The sequence below is a fragment of the Nerophis lumbriciformis genome, linkage group LG20 (genome assembly GCF_033978685.3).
Source record: "Nerophis lumbriciformis linkage group LG20, RoL_Nlum_v2.1, whole genome shotgun sequence".
Lineage (NCBI taxonomy): Eukaryota > Metazoa > Chordata > Actinopteri > Syngnathiformes > Syngnathidae > Nerophis > Nerophis lumbriciformis.
This window is the reverse complement of record NC_084567.2, coordinates 43,820,924-43,838,366: the sequence shown is the minus strand read 5'-3', so window position 1 is coordinate 43,838,366 and position 17,443 is coordinate 43,820,924. Positions and strand designations below refer to the sequence as shown.

General features: G+C 42.3%; 1 protein-coding gene across 2 annotated transcripts in view; it reads left to right on the top strand.

Moving 5' to 3' along the window:
- The window catches only part of smad2 (SMAD family member 2), a 59,287-nt gene that overhangs the window by 10,816 nt on the left and 31,028 nt on the right, over window positions 1-17,443 (top strand). For both annotated transcript variants that reach the window (XM_061980929.2, XM_061980928.2), the window contains exon 2: window positions 6,741-7,255. In XM_061980929.2, the coding sequence (XP_061836913.2) occupies window positions 6,996-7,255 (260 nt within the window). In that variant the 5' untranslated portion in view covers window positions 6,741-6,995. The remainder of the gene's footprint in view (window positions 1-6,740; window positions 7,256-17,443) is intronic.

Below are 17,443 nucleotides of genomic sequence, written 5' to 3'. Positions count from 1 at the left end.
TTCTTTTGCAACATGTTTCCATCTATACATCTTAAAGGTCATGAAGCTCTTATTTCTTATGTTATTTATAGCTCGTTTAGCGGTGATCTTAGCAATTAGCATGCCTGCTCCTGCTTGCTCTCGGTGTGTAATATGTTTAGCCTTGTCTTAATATTTGATAATAATACTTGATAGTGATACCGTACTTAAAAATGGTGGTGATTATAATGAACTTCAACAGTGACTTCAAACTGAGTATGGAGACACACAATTAGTTGGTAGCTTGTTAGCCGGGGGACTAAAACTAAATACAATATTAGCCAGAGGGAAATGGCATTTGTGATTGCCGTTGAAAAGCAGTAATCGGCAATGGCGATCATGTACTTCCATCCATCCATCTTCTTCCGCTTATCCGAGGTCGGGTCGCGGGGGCAGCAGCTTAAGCAGGGAAGCCCAGACTTCCCTCTCCCCAGCCACTTCGTCCAGCTCCTCCCGGGGGATCCTGAAGCGTTCCCAGGCCAGCCGGGAGAGATAGTCTTCCCAGCGTGTCCTGGGTCTTCCCCGTGGCCTCCTACCGGTCGGACGTGCCCGAAACACCTTCCTAGGGAGGCGTTCGGGTGGCATCCTGACCAGATGCCCGAACCACCTCATCTGGCTCCTCTCCATGTGGAGGAGCAGCGGCTTTACTTTGAGCTCCTCCCGGATGACATAGCTTCTCACCCTATCTCTAAGGGAGAGCCCCGCCACTCGGCGGAGGAAACTCATTTCGGCCGCTTGTACCCGTGATCTTGTCCTTTCGGTCATGACCCAAAGCTCATGACCATAGGTGAGGATGGGAACGTAGATCGACCGGTAAATCGAGAGCTTTGCCTTCCGGCTCAGCTCCTTCTTCACCACAACGGATCGATACAGCGTCCGCATTACTGAAGACGCCGCACCGATCCGCCTGTCGATCTCACGATCCACTCGTGAACAAGACTCCGAGGTACCGGTACTTGAACTCCTCCACTTGGGGCAAGATCTCCCCCCCAACCCGGAGATGGCACTCCACCCTTTTCCGGGAGAGAACCATGGACTCGGACTTGGAGGTGCTGATTCTCATCCCAGTCGCTTCACACTCGGCTGCGAACCGATCCAGTGAGAGCTGAAGATCTTGGCCGGAGGAAGCCATCAGGACCACATCATCTGCAAATAGCAGTGACCTAATCCTGCAGCCACCAAACCAGATCCCCTCAACGCCCTGACTGCGCCTAGAAATTCTGTCCATAAAGGTTATGAACAGAATGGGTGACAAAGGGCAGCCTTGGCGGAGTCCAACCCTCACTGGAAACGTGTCCGCAGATGTGAGCGGGTGACCGGTGGAATGGATGCCGAGTGGATACAGTTAATAATGTGAGGGTCCAGTCCATAGTTGGGCCAGGGGGGATCCTCTTAAATGTAGACACGTCGTGGCGCAGAGACGTCACCAACTGATGCATAAGGAGTGGTCACCCCGGAAAGTGGGAAAATCCAGTCCTTAGTGGGGCCAGCAGGGGATCATCTTTTATGTAGACAAGTCAGCAACGCAGAGACGTCACCGACTGATGCAAAGAGGAATGGTCCATCCTGGGTCCCGACTTTTGAATATCTACCGCCTCAGCCGTGGAGGCTGATCCGTGTTCACCTGATAACCTCTCCACGCAGGAGAGGCGGGCAGAAAAGAAAAGAGACGGCAGATCAACTGGTTTAAAAGGGGTCTATTTAAAGGCTAGAGTATACAAATTTGTTTTAAGATGGTACTTAAATGCTTCTACTGAGGTAGCATCTCTAACTGTTACCGGGAGGGCATTCCATAGTACTGGACCCCGAATAGAAAATGCTCTATAGCCCGCAGACATTTTTTGGGCTCTGGGAATCACTAATAAGCCAGAGTCCTTAGAACGCAGATTTCTGACCAGGACATATGGTACAATACAATCAGCAAGATAGGATGGAGCTAGACCGTGTAGTATTTTATACGGAAGCAGAAAAGCCTTAAAGTCGCCTTTTTAAGTGCACAGGAAGCCAGTGCAGGTGAGCCAGTATAGGTATATATATATATATATATATAGGTGTGTATATATAGGCTGCGATGGCAGAAGAAGGCTGTAGCAGAAAAGGGTCCCCAGTCGTCTTGGACTCCATGCCACTGGACCCTGACCCGATTTCTGTCAAGGATCGAGTGGTGACTGTCTGTGCACCAGTCTCCCCACGTTAAACAAAGCCACACACAGGCATCCTCCATAAAGGGATACACCCCTACCAGGAGGATCGTCATACTCGTTCCAGTGACCGCCGATGATGATATATAGGTGTATATGTTTATAGGTATATAAAGGTATATACAGTATAGGCGTAATATAATCAAACTTTCTGGTTCTTGTCAAAAGTCTAGAAGCCGCATTTTGTACCAATTGTAATCTTTTAATGCTAGACATAGGGAGACCCGAAAATAATATGTTACAGTAATCAAGACGAAACGTAACGAACGCATGAATAATGATCTCTGCGTCGCTGGTAGACAAAATGGGACACATTTTAGCGATATTACGCAGATGAAAGAAGGCCGTTTTAGTAACAAACTCAAATGAGAGAGTTGGGTCGAAGAGAATACCCAGATTCTTTACCGAGTCGCTTTGTGTAATTGTTTGGTTGTCAAATGTTAAAGCGGTATTATTAAATAGGTGTCAGTGTCTAGCAGGACCGATAATCAGCATTTCCGTTTTGTTGCTGGACATCCATTGTTTAATTTCAGTTAGACACGCAGCCAGGTGACTACAATCCGGCGTGTTGGTCATCTTTAGGGGCATGTAGAGTTGGCTGTCATCAGCATAACAGTGAAAGCTAACACGTATGATGTCACCTAGCGGCAGCATGTATATGCTGAAGAGTGCAGGGCCAAGAAACAAACCCTGGGGAACTCCACACATTACCTTAACATAGTCCGAGGTCACATTGTTATGGGAGACACACTGCATCCTGTCAGTAAGATAGGAGTTAAACCAAGAGAAGGCTAAGTCTAATATACATGTTTTGATAAGTTCTAATAGAATGCTATGATCGACGATATATCGCAAGAAGCGCTAACATCAAGTAGCAGCAACGTAGATGACACATCTGCATCCATAGTTAGCAATAGATCATTAGTCATTTTTGTAAGGGCTGTGTCCGTAGAGTGATTTGCCGGACTGAAAGGGTCCACAGAGATTGTTAGACGCTAAGTCGTCATTTAGCTGCTGTGCAACAAATTTTTCGAGGATTTTTGAGATAAAGGGAAGGTGGGGCACCGGTCAGTAGTTTACCATGAGGTCAGGATCTGTCATGTCTGTGTAATCATGTTTTGTTTAGTTATAGGACTCTTTAGTTTCTGTCTTTTCACTCCCTTGTCTTGTTTCCATGATTACCCCATTAGTTTCACCTGTTCCACGTTTGGACTCATTGTGCACTCTTGATTGTCACCATAGCAACCCATTAGTTGTCACCTGTCACGTCACGCACCTGTTTCACGTCTTGAGTCACGCACCTGTTTTCGTTAATCATGTCTGTAGTATTTAAGTTCAGTGTTTTTCAGTTTGTCTTTCTGACGACCTACTGTCATGACTTGATCTTGGGTGTTTGCTTTTCCGGGATGCAACGGAAAGTTGGCACGGGCGAGACGGGAATGTAGGTACATGATTTATTTAAACTATCAAAAAAGGAATAAACGAAAAGCGCGCACAGGGGCGGAGGTACAAAACTAGACTATAAACACAAAACTTGCACATTGGCAGAAACTATGAACAATTAAACAAAACTTGCAAACTATGGCTTGAATAAAGAAAACTTACTTGGCATGGACAAAAAAGGAGCAGCGTGAACGATGGACATGAAAATGAGTTAGAAATGTGTCGAGCATAAATGTGGTAAGGTCGTCAGAAAGACAAACTGAAAAACACTGAACTTAAATACTACAGACATGATTAACGAAAACAGGTGCGTGACTCAAGACGTGAAACAGGTGCGTGACGTGACAGGTGAAAACTAATGGGTTGCTATGGTGACAATCAAGAGTGCACAATGAGTCCAAACGTGGAACAGGTGAAACTAATGGGGTAATCATGGAAACAAGACAAGGGAGTGAAAAGACAGAAACTAAAGAGTCCTATAACTAAACAAAACATGATTACACAGACATGACAGGATCGAGGTTAGGTCTTTTGAGCAGAGGATGAATAACCGCATTCTTGAATGCCAGAGGAAAGTGATAAGTTAATAATATTTAGCACCGATGGTCCTAATATTGCGAACAGCTCCTTGATAAGTTTCCCAGGAAGTGGGTCAAGTAAACATGTTTGGATTGTCCCATTTACAAGTCGCAGGAGTTCATCTGTTATTTCTTCAAAAAGAGGGAGATTATTTTGGAGCTCAATATCCGTCGTACATACATTCGTATCTGCGTTCATAGAACCCAGTTGGAACTGGGATGCTTTAATCTCCTTTCTAATGAGTTCCATTTTCTTATTAAAGAAATTCATTCAGTATAACATGGCTATTTTCTTAAGAAATGTGTAACAACAAAAGAAATATACCAAAAACAAATGAAAATGGTTGTTCTCAAAATAAGAATAATATTGAAATGAGAAATGTGCAGTGTTTCCCACAGGACAGGCATTTATTTGTGGTGGTGTGGTCGGGGTGCGGGGGGTGACGGCGGCAGCGGCGATGACCAAGAAGAACGCGGAGTTGGAATATAAGTACAACAATTTATGTACATATTTAGCTCATTAAAATTACCGACTGGAAGGCGAGAAACACTTTATTTCAACAGACTCTGGCGCCGTACCTGTCGTCAAAACTCCAAAGACCGACTGCACAGTTGCGCTAACAAAATAAGAGTCTCAGAAAGCTGGCGTGCACAAGCTAGCAAGCTACGGAGTTTGCCGACAATGTATTTCTTGTAAAGTGTATACAAAGGAGTACAGAAGCTGGACAAATAAGATGCCAAAAACCAACCACTTTCATGTGGTATTGGACAGAAAGGAGGACTTTTTTTTCTCCTCCATTCGAAAATGCGGACGTTATCAGCACCACTGTCTGATTCCAATCAATGCAAGTCATCAGAATCGGGTAATACACCAACTTATATTCTTGTCTTCATGAAAGAAAGGAATCTATATGTGTTAAACATGCTTGTATTATCTTTAAACACCTTTAACTTGTTAACAATATTAACTATATGTGTTAAACATGCTTGTATTATCTTTAAACACCTTTAACTTGTTAACAATATTAACTATATGTGTTAAACATGCTTGCATTATCTTTAAACACCTTTAACTTGTTAACAAAAACATATATTTCATAAATAAGTAAATATAAATGATATATATGAATGAGGTAGATCCCCACGACTTGATCAATTGAAAAGTAGCTCGCCTGCAGAAAAAGTGTGAGCACCCCTGAGTTACACCCATCTGAACAGGTCAGCCACCTGTTTAAAGCCCGATCACAGTTGAAATCTTGAAATGAAGGGCCTTTAATGGCCAAAACATTAACCTGGACAACATTTTAATAGCTGGTTGGCTCAGATTTTATTCTTTTCATTGCATTCACATGCTGCAGTGGACAGTGGACAATTTAGCTTCAGTCCATGTGTGTTTATTGACAACAGGGTTATAACCTGGACACGTTAGCTCGTCGGTATGGTAACACGTGACGTGACAACAGCGGCGGTGTTAATGAAGCAGCGTCAGGCTGCTCACCGTGAGTGAAACGCTCGGTGAAATCGCGGATTAACGTTAAATATATGACGAGCCGCGAGCGATGCAGCTATAACTTATCTACCTATAACCTATATTACCCTCGTATTTTGATCCGGTCGGTCCGTTCTTTTACTACTACTTCTTCTTCTTCTTCTTCTTCTTCTTCTTCTTCTTCTTCTTCTGGCCCACCAGATGAATTAAGTGCTCTTCTTCTTCTTCTTCTTCTTCTGGCCCACCAGATGAATTAAGTGCTGCTCTTCTTCTTCTTCTTCTTCTTCTTCTTCTTCTTCTTCTTCTTCTTCTTCTTCTTCTGGCCCACCAGATGAATTAAGTGTTCTTCTTCTTCTTCTTCTTCTTCTGGCCCACCAGATGAATTAAGTCTTCTTCTTCTTCTTTCTTCTTCTTCTTCTTCTTCTTCTTCTTCTTCTGGCCCACCAGGTGAATTAAGTGCTATTGGCGGAGTTACAATGCATAGTAGGCTACCGCCACCTACTGCACCGGAGTTGTAACTACAAGGTACATTCACAGACAGAGTCCCATTGCTTTTATGAGCAGTCGAGCGAGTCAAAAGCCGAAAAATCCATTTGTGGCGGGCCGCCACAAATAAATGAATGTGTGGGAAACACTGATGTGACCTCGGTCCTTAGCTTTCTGAAAATGTGGCCCCTGGAACAAGTTAGTTGATTAGCGCTGCTGTAATGGCAGCATGTTTGACCCTGCGGCCCAGCCAAGTTTAATGCAGTCTGACACTGCTTGGCTTTAGAAGGAGAAGGTTATAACCCTGGTTTTGATAATAGGATAGGTACACTTGTATAGGATTAGCATATGATTAGGTTAGGCATCAACAGAGAAGATTTGTCACCTCAGTTAAGATGGATTAGGTTTTAGAAGCTGACCCAGTAACCAACAGGGAACCTTGTGTTGTGACATGGGGTCATCCACAATTGTGAGCTTTTTTTAAAAATAAAAATGAATAATTGTCTCTTTGTCTCCTTCTTTTAGGATCCTTTGGATGTTTCCTCGTTCTGCTCCCCTTCATTTGCACACTCCAGCATCTTATACTTTCCTTAATGCTAATGCCTTAAACCTGACCTAACTTCATTTAAAAATATACACCTTCTGTATTTATACATTTATCTCCTGGAGGATTTCAAACATACAGCCTAGCAACTTCAAATCCCACTCCCCCTCCCTTGTTCCCTTGGCATCAGATTAAGACGGGTAACTCAAAACACACGTACACGACGTACAGCAAGCATGTCCTCCATACTACCCTTCACCCCCCCGGTTGTGAAGAGGCTTCTTGGGTGGAAGAAGACTCCTCCGGCAGGAGGTGGAGGAGCCGGAGGTGGCATAGGGGGAGTCGGGGAGCAGAACGGAGGTGGGCAGGAGGAGAAGTGGTGCGAGAAAGCTGTCAAGAGCTTGGTGAAGAAGCTGAAGAAGACGGGGCAACTGGATGAGCTGGAGAAATCCATCAGTACGCAGAACAGCAACACAAAGTGTGTCACCATACCAAGGTGAGATTAAAACGCTAACACACGCAGTTACACTTTCAACCGGTCTGATTAGCACTGCCACACATTTTTAAAAAGGGAACAAAAGAGAAAGTCTCCACTGAACTTAAACAGTGGAGTATTTGCAATATGTACATACTGTAGTGTAGTATCTTTTTAGAAAGATTATCGACAAACCTTAACGGTCAGCTTTACCTCACGCTGACAATAAACAGCGCACAACTCCGACTCAATCACACACGTCACTGTCAGTTATAGATTTTAACAGTGTGATTTAGGGCTGCAGCTAACGATTATTTTTCTATCGATAATTTTTTCGATTAATCGGTTAATCTATAGATTATTTTTTCGATTAATCTATAGATTATTTTTCCTTTTTATCAATTTTTTTTTTATTTAAAATGAAGAGGAAAAAATAAATGTAGGCCAGTTTTTTCAAAAGGCATGGCTTTTATTTACAAAAAAAAAAAGTATGGCCACTAGTCAGTCAACATTGACAACAACATGACAAAATATTCTGTAACAATGTAAACATTTAAAACTTTTAACATTTAACAAAATTAAAAGTAGCTTATTTGCTTTTTAATGTGCAAATATAAAAGTAAACATCCAGTGCAAATCTTAATATTCTGGAATAGTATAAGCATTTCAAAAGTAAAAGTATTGCTTATTTTGCTTTAAAATGTGCAAAAATAAAGATAAACATCCAATACAAAAAAGTGCAAAACGGAAATATTCTGTAACAAGTGTAAACATTTCAACAAAAGTAAAAGTATTGCTTATTTGCTAAAATGTGCAAAAATAAAGCTAAACATCCAATACAAAAAAGTGTACAGTGTAAACATTTCAACAAAAGTAAAAGTATTGCTTATTTTGCTTAATAACACAACAATGATAGTATGATTAAAGTGAAAGTTAATTGTTGGTTTGTACATAGTATATGTAACTGTTAATGTTGTAAAAGGTATTTGCACAACTAATTAACGTTAGCGTTTGTGACACGTCTTGTGCCGTGGGGTTCTTTCAGGACCGACAGACTGAACGCCAGACGGCTTTGCCAGGTTTACAATCTTTTAATTTTACACAAAGTCTTTTCTCTTCCAACTGCGCGGATCGCGCACCTGGGCACGATTGCGGCGTCGCTCCCGGCGCGCCCCGCCTCGCCGCTCGCTCGCCGCCGCCGCCTCTCCACAGCGTTAAAGAGGAGCGCGTCTTTGTAAACACTGAACAGGCACGCCAAACGCGCCTCTCAGAGCGAAACGGTGCTTTAGTTTATGAATTTACAACGCAGATACAAATGACACATTCATGTTTTTGTGTAATAATGACAACGTATACGCACGCGGACGATTGACTTGTTGATGGTGATGGCAAGAACGCTGTCGGGGGTTTTCTTTTCAAATGTTCGTTCATAGCCGTTGTGCTGCTATGATAGGCCATTTCCGCTCGACACAGTGTGCATACAACAACATTATTAGGCCGTTTATTGAAATACTCCCACACTTTTGACGACTTTTGGCGTGCTTTTTTCCCCTCGCTCACATCGTCTGCTTTGCGCTCCGCCATGACAGTAAAGTAGTGTGACGTAAATATGCGACGCGCCGACGCACAAAAACGGCGTCGACGTATTTACGTAACCGATGACGTCGACTACGTCGACGCGTCGTTTCAGCCTTAGTTTTTAGGCACTCCATTGCAGACTTCAGCTTTTTTTTTGGAGTGGGAACAGTTCGATGCTTTGTCCCTCTGCCATTTTTAAGCTAATGTAGCAGTAGCATACTAGCAAGTTTCTTGATAAGTGCGTATAAGCACGCGCTCTGCTAGTGTAACTTTGTTTTCCTTCCATATACAGTAGGTTGGGCCGGAAATAATGTACCAGCATAATGTTCGCTTATAGCGAGTGAGGAGGACTGAAACATTGTGTAGTAGAGCCTTTGGGATTAAATAACCGTGATGTTTTTAATCACGGTTAATTGTAAAACCGGTTAATCATTGCATGCCTACTTTCGCACAAAGTCATGACAAGAGGGGCCTTTATTGGAATTCAAACACATCAACATAACATAATAATACCATACTATCTATAACTATAGACTATATTTTGTATCCCATTAATTTAGGTAGCCATGGACTGCAGATGGAAATGAGCTATTTAGCTATAATCTGGTACAGAACATATATGTTTTTGAGCTTAATGTTTCTGTGCATTGTCCCTTCAAATAAAGACTAAACTAAACTATTATCACTGCTAAAAAAACACTACCATTGGGGCATGGCAAAATGCATAAAAATGTTTAAAATATTTTCTTGATACACAAGTAAATAGACATAGAGTTAGGCGTCTGTTTATGTAACCCATTATTGCAAATTCCTAAAAACACTTAAGTGCTGACATATGGATCTTTGACTAGCTATTTTACTGTAAGTCTACAATAACTGCAGATTCTCAAGAATATACAAAAGAGTAATTGTGTAGAGAAAAGTCTAGCTAGTCCTTAGCTCTTTGGAAATGTGGCTCCCAAAACAATTGAGTTGAATAGCCCTGGTCTTTTGTCTCTCCTACACAAACATGGATATCGCTACCCTGATAGTAATAACTCAACCTGAGCGGATAAAACATGCTACCTGTCTTGAGTCTAGCTAATCTGAACTAATTCATTAATACATTGACACATAACTTCACAGTAGTCGGCCACATATCCTAAAGCCACAACTCAACAGGCTTGCAGGACAAAATATAGAAGTTGTGAAACCGAGAACTGGCTTCATTTCACACAGGTTGGCATTGAAAGAGCGAAGTGAAACCAGGGTGGAGGAAACTAAAACCCAGCATGTGAAGCCAACCAACTTTCACCAACTTCTGCTACTTGATAATTTTAGTAAGGAGAGCTTGGACTAAATCCTGCAAAACATACATTGGAACTGCTTAACAATCAGGCATTGAACCAAAGTCTTCTGGAAAAATGCACTTCAAACATTGAGCACAAATCTATGCTTCTAACTCTGCAGGAAGAGTTAGACTTCTCTGTTCCAGCATGGCTGCACAACAAAGCTCCATAAAGACATGCTTGGATGGGTTTGGTGTGTAAGAACTTGACCTTAAGTCCTTTGTGATGAGATTGTGAGCAATCATCGATCACCTTAGACCAGAATTCACATTTGTTGGACAAGCTGTGACGCTGTTACTTCGTTGTTCTTATATTCTTCATTGTACTACCGTATTTTTCGGACTATGAGTCGCTCCGGAGTATACGTCGCACCGGCCGAAAATGCACAATAAAGAAGAAAAAAAACACATACCGTATTTTCCGCACCATAAGGCGCCCTGGGTTAAAAGCCGCGCCTTCAATGAACGGCATATTTCAAAACTTTGTCCACCTATAAGCCGCCCGGTGTTGTAAGCCGCATCTAACTGCGCTAAAGGAATGTCAAAAAAACAGTCAGATAGGTCAGTCAAACTTTAATAATATATTAAAACCAGCGTGATGTGGGCGCGCATGGAATCGTATATCAACATGGACGGAGCTGCGTGAAAAAAGCCACCCGGCCTCTTCGCGTAAACTTAAACTTACCTTAACCACTCGCTCATCTTTTCTTCATCCATCCCTTCGAGTTAGCTTTTATGATGACGCCGGCTGGAAAGGTCTCTTTTGGCAAGGTCTTCCTTTTGAATATCACCATGGGTGGAAGTTTCTGGCCATTAGCATGGCAAGCTAGAACCACAGTGAAGGATGACTTCTCATTCCCTGTGGTGCGAATATTCACCGTACGTGCTCCCGTTGTATCTACAGTGCGGTTCACAGGAATATCAAAAGTCAGTGGAACCTCGTCCATGTTGATAATTTTCTCTGGCCGGATCTTTTTTTCAGCTATCTTGTTTTTACAATATGCATGGAAAGTAGCCAGCTTTTCTTGAAAGTCTTTAGGCAGTTGCTGTGAAATAGTAATCCGTGTGCGGATGGAGAGATTGCGTCTTTTCATGAACCGGATCCCTGTCGCTTAGTAGGAGCCATTTTGTGGTCTTTACAGATGTAAACACACAAAGGAAATGAAACGTACGGTAATATCCGTGCGCTTTTTCTTCTTCTACGCGGGCGGGTGGTTGCTTACAGTAGAAGAAGAAGCGCTTCCTGTTCTATGGGGGCGGGTGCTTACCTTGGCGGTTGCTTGCGTAGAAGAAGAAGCACTTCCTCTTCTACGGGGAAAAAAGATGGCGGCTGTTTACCGTAGTTGCGAGACCGAAACTTTATGAAAATGAATCTTAATATTAATCCATATATAAAGCGCACCGGGTTAAAAGCCGCACTGTCAGCTTTTGAGTAAATTTGTGGTTTTTAGGTGCGGCTAATAGTGCGGAAAATACGGTACATCGCACTGGAGTATAAGTCACATTTTTGTGGGAAATGTATTTGATAAAAGCCAACAGCAAGAATAGACATTTGAAAGGCGATTTAAAATAAATCAAGAATAGTGAACAACAGGCTGAATAAGTGTACGTTATATGAGGCATAAATAACCAACTGGTATGTTAACGTAACATATTATGGTAAGAGTCATTCAAATAACTATAACATATAGAACGTGCTATACGTTTACCAAACAATCTGTCACTCCTAATCGCTAAATCCCATGAAATCTTCCTCCTCGGTGTCGCTCCTGGTATGCGCCCCGCTAGCGTCCATTCTTTCTGCTGCTCGATCGCCGTTTTCTGGTGCATATTTCACTACGTCCAGCTTGTAAATCTGCAGTATATGATTTCCTTTTCGGTGCCATTTTAGTTCAGTCCTTCTCAGTTTTTATAAGTTACCGCGATTGTTGATGTGATCCATTTTAATAGCTCCGGCAGTAGCGTATAGCATATAGCAGTTAGCATTCCAAAACCCACAATGCACTTCTGCCATGACCCGCCCCCCGCCGAATTCTTATTGGTTGGCGTGTGAGTGACGATTGCGGACATTTGCTTCGTCGCTCACGCGAATGAGATAAATAATATTATTTGATATTTTACGGTAATATGTTAATAATTCCACACGTAAGTCGCTCCGGAGTATACGTCGCACCCCCGGCCAAACTATGAAAAAAACGTCGACTTATAGTCCGAAAAATACGGTATATTTGTGATATTTATGCATTTTAGACATCAATAGTATTTGATTATTTCAAGAACAGTGGTTTATATCCTAGATGCTTTACTGATTTATATTTGCCAAATTTCAGTCAACTAACTATGCACGTGCTGCATTTAATGCATCCTTATGTGATAAAACAGTTTTCACAAGTCGTTTGTTTTACAGTGTGGACTTCAGAGGTCCCGAGGTTTAGGTACAGCAGCCACATCACATGAGCAGGCAAAACACTATCTTGATCAAAACCATGTCAAGCGACTCCCAACGGAAGCATGTGATCAATGTCAATCACTGTGTTGAGGTTCAGCAGTAAATGGAGATTGTAGTATCCCGTTTGTCAAACATAGAGTTTTAAAAACCCAAATGTTCACCAACAAAAATGAAAGGGCCACTGCTGCATCTTGGGTTGTAGTGTTTTTTTCCCCAGACAGGGTTAAAATTAAGCTTCATAAACATTATATAGATTCACCCGGTCACAAAATGACATACCTGCCAACTACTCCGGTTTTCCCGTAATTAGTACGGTTTTCATCAACTTGTTCCGGGTTACGGTTGCAGTGATAAAAAATACGGTTTTTCATTAATTTAAAAAAAGTATTTTTTTAAAATGCGCGAGGCTATTTATAGCACCGCTGCCAAGCACGAGGCACCAGTTGCCATTGTTTCCAAATGAGCGAACGATCATGGAATCAGCCGGAGAAACATCGCAAACGAGTCTTAAACCGAAAAGAAAACTGCAGTCATTCCGTGAAGAATGTTCAAAAGCCTATCCGGGAATAATTATCCGTTCCAAAAAGGGTGAAAACTACGCGAATTGCACCTTGTGCAGACAAGATTTTTCGATCGGACACGGAGGAATTAGCGATGTAAAAGACCACGTTGGGACAAAAGAACACAAGTCTAATGCCGTTGCTAGTGATACAAGTGGAAAACTTTTCAACGTTTTTCGGATTTTAGCCACAAAAAGGTAATGACACCAATGTTATCTATTGGAATTGTTTAGTACTGTTATACTGTTAAAAGTGTTTATACTATTTATGCTTTCAAGTCCAAGTTGAAGAAATCTTGTTAAATGTTGACAGCATAACTACCAAAATACAGAAGTATGTCCTTAATATTTTTGCAGTGCTATTTCTGTTGAAAAGTTCAAATGATTACATTAGAGATGTGATGTGCCACTTTTCAAGTGTCTGATGGCTTAAATTCATTTTCATTAATTTTTCATATTTTGAATTCTTTTGAAAGGCTTACAAAAAAACTACATTTGAATTGTAATTCCATGCTATTGACAGGACTATTAATTTTAATGAAGTTAGCTTACCATGTTTACAGTATGATCATTGTGATAGAAATGTGAATTTTAGGCACAGAATATTTTATACAATTGAACAAGGCAGTAGATTATACAAGCTTGGACAGAAAGTTAATAATGACACCAATTTTTTTTAATGGAATTGTTTAGTACTGTTTTACCATTTGTTTACTGTAAAAAGTGTTTATACTTTCAATTAACAAATTGAAGTCTTGTGAAAGGTTGACAGGATAACTGGCATTAACTGTCAAAATAATTTCAAACTATTGAAGTTAGCTTACAGAATAAACATGTCAATCAACCCATATGATTTTTGCTGTAATATTTTTGTTTTGAAAAGTCACTGTGACTGATATAAAAGTGATGGTTTTAGCAACATTTTAACCTGTCTGAATGCAATCAATCATTTTGAGTCGGGGGGCGAACCTGAACCCCCCACCAGGACTTTGTCCTGGACCTACCGGGGCCTGCGGCCCCTGGACCCTGGCTACTAGGTTTTTCTGATTTCAAAAGTTGGCAGGTATGAAATGATGTGCACCTGCTCAGTCATCGATTTGATACAAAGATTTGTAAAAGAGCTGCTTTTAGCAGCATTTATGTCGTCATTATTGTGCGCATGCCAAGATTACATGAACATATTATTTTGTCCCACCTATGAGAATCAGATTTTTAAAATGGTGCTGATAAAAGTATGAACTTGTGATGTAGAGTTGGTTCCCCCCCTGTTTGGTGGTATTACAAATGCATCAGTCCATCCATCCATCCATCTTCTTGCGCTTATCCAAGGTCGGATCGCGGGGGCAGCAGCCTAAGCAGGGAAGCCCAGACTTCCCTCTCCCCAGCCACTTCGTCCAGCTCTTCCTGTGGGACCCCGAGGCGTTCCCAGGCCAGCCGGGAGACATAGTCTTCCCAACGTGTCCTGGGTCTTCCCCGCGGCCTCCTACCGGTCGGACGTGCCCTAAACACCTCCCTAGGGAGGCGTTCGGGTGGCATCCTGACCAGATGCCCGAACCACCTCATCTGGCTCCTCTCCATGTGGAGGAGCAGCGGCTTTACTTTGAGCTCCTCCCGGATGACAGAGCTTCTCACCCTATCTCTAAGGGAGAGCCCCGCCACCCGGCGGAGGAAACTCATTTCGGCCGCTTGTACCCGTGATCTTGTCCTTTCGGTCATAACCCAAAGCTCATGACCATAGGTGAGGATGGGAACGTAGATCGACCGGTAAATTGAGAGCTTTGCCTTCCGGCTCAGCTCCTTCTTCACCACAACGGATCGATACAGCGTCCGCATTACTGAAGACGCCGCACCGATCCGCCTGTCGATCTCACGATCCACTCTTCCCTCACTCGTGAACAAGACTCCGAGGTACTTGAACTCCTCCTCTTGGGGCAAGATCTCCTCCCTAACCCGGAGATGGCACTCCACCCTTTTCCGGGCGAGAACCATGGACTCGGACTTGGAGGTGCTGATTCTCATCCCAGTCGCTTCACACTCAGCTGCGAACCGATCCAGCGAGAGCTGAAGATCCTGGCCAGATGAAGCCATCAGGACCACATCATCTGCAAAAAGCAGAGACCTAATCCTGCAGCCACCAAACCGGATCCCCTCAACGCCTTGACTGCGCCTAGAAATTCTGTCCATAAAAGTTATGAACAGAATGGGTGACAAAGGGCAGCCTTGGCGGAGTCCAACCCTCACTGGAAACGTGTCCGACTTACTGCCGGCAATGCGGACCAAGCTCTGGCACTGATCATACAGGGAGCGGACTGCCACAATCAGACAGTCCGATACCCCATACTCTCTGAGCACTCCCCACAGGACTTCCCGAGGGACACGGTCGAATGCCTTCTCCAAGTCCACAAAACACATGTAGACTGGTTGGGCAAACTCCCATGCACCCTCAAGGACCCTGCCAAGCGTATAGAGCTGGTCCACAGTTCCACGACCAGGACGAAAACCACACTGTTCCTCCTGAATCCGAGGTTCGACTATCCGGCGTAACCTCCTCTCCAGTACACCTGAATAGACCTTACCGGGAAGGCTGAGGAGTGTGATCCCACGATAGTTAGAACACACCCTCCGGTTCCCCTTCTTAAAGAGAGGAACCACCACCCCGGTCTGCCAATCCAGTGGTACCGCCCCCGATGTCCACGCGATGCTGCAGAGTCTTGTCAACCAAGACAGCCCCACAGCATCCAGAGCCTTAAGGAACTCCGGGCGGATCTCATCTACCCCCGGGGCCTTGCCACCGAGGAGCTTTATAACTACCTCAGCAACCTCAGCCCCAGAAATAGGAGAGCCCACCACAGACTCCCCAGGCACTGCTTCCTCATAGGAAGACGTGTTGGTGGGATTGAGGAGGTCTTCGAAGTATTCCCTCCACCGATCCACAACATCCGCAGTCGAGGTCAGCAGAACACCATCCTCACCATACACGGTGTTGCATCAGTGCACAGCTGAAATGGCTGCATGGAGCTCTAATATACTTTAACACTATTGCCTTTAGAATTTGTGACTAATCTCACATTTGTGGGCGAGGGGTACAGTCAGGAGGAAGCAGGTATAAATGTCTGTTAGAACTCAAAATGATGTTGGAGGAAGTGTGTGAAAGAACACAAGCACAAGTGGGATGCTTACTATTAGTATGAGTTGAAATGCTTCTAACGCATGCATTAAATGGTGGTCGTGTGTGTTACTTAAGACAACAGACATCTAGATTTAATCTGGTGGTACTTACCGGCTATAGTCAGTAATCAGTCCATTGTCATTATAGCTAGATAAAGAATAAAGCACCAAATTGCTCTATGTGGAGACATTTGTATTCATTTAATAGAGACAAGCCCAATGCAGATTCTCATTACAGATTTTGAAATTGCTGTTACTGATGGGTCACATGCTCCTTGAAGAAAATATCTTGTAACCAAAGAGGGAATGTTTCGAGTAGGGCTGCAGCTAACGATTATTTTTCTATCGATTAATTTATAGATTATTTTTTCGATTAATCGGTTAATCTATAGATTATTTTTTCGATTAATCTATAGATTATTTTTCCTTTTACCGATTATTTTTTTTATTTAAAATGAAGAGGAAAAAATAAATGTAGGCCAGTTTTTTCAAAAGGCATGGCTTTTATTTACAAAAAAAAAAGTATGGCCACTCAGTCAACATTGACAACAACATGACAAAATATTCTGTAACAATGTAAACATTTAAAACTTTTAACATTTAACAAAATTAAAAGTAGCTTATTTGCTTTTTAATGTGCAAATATAAAAGTAAACATCCAGTGCAAATCTTAATATTCTGGAATAGTATAAGCATTTCAAAAGTAAAAGTATTGCTTATTTTGCTTTAAAATGTGCAAAAATAAAGATAAACATCCAATACAAAAAAGTGCAAAACGGAAATATTCTGTAACAAGTGTAAACATTTCAACAAAAGTAAAAGTATTGCTTATTTGCTAAAATGTGCAAAAATAAAGCTAAACATCCAATACAAAAAAGTGTACAGTGTAAACATTTCAACAAAAGTAAAAGTATTGCTTATTTTGCTTAATAACACAACAATGATAGTATGATTAAAGTGAAAGTTAATTGTTGGTTTGTACATAGTATATGTAACTGTTAATGTTGTAAAAGGTATTTGCACAACTAATTAACGTTAGCGTTTGTGACACGTCTTGTGCCGTGGGGTTCTTTCAGGACCGACAGACTGAACGCCAGACGGCTTTGCCAGGTTTACAATCTTTTAATT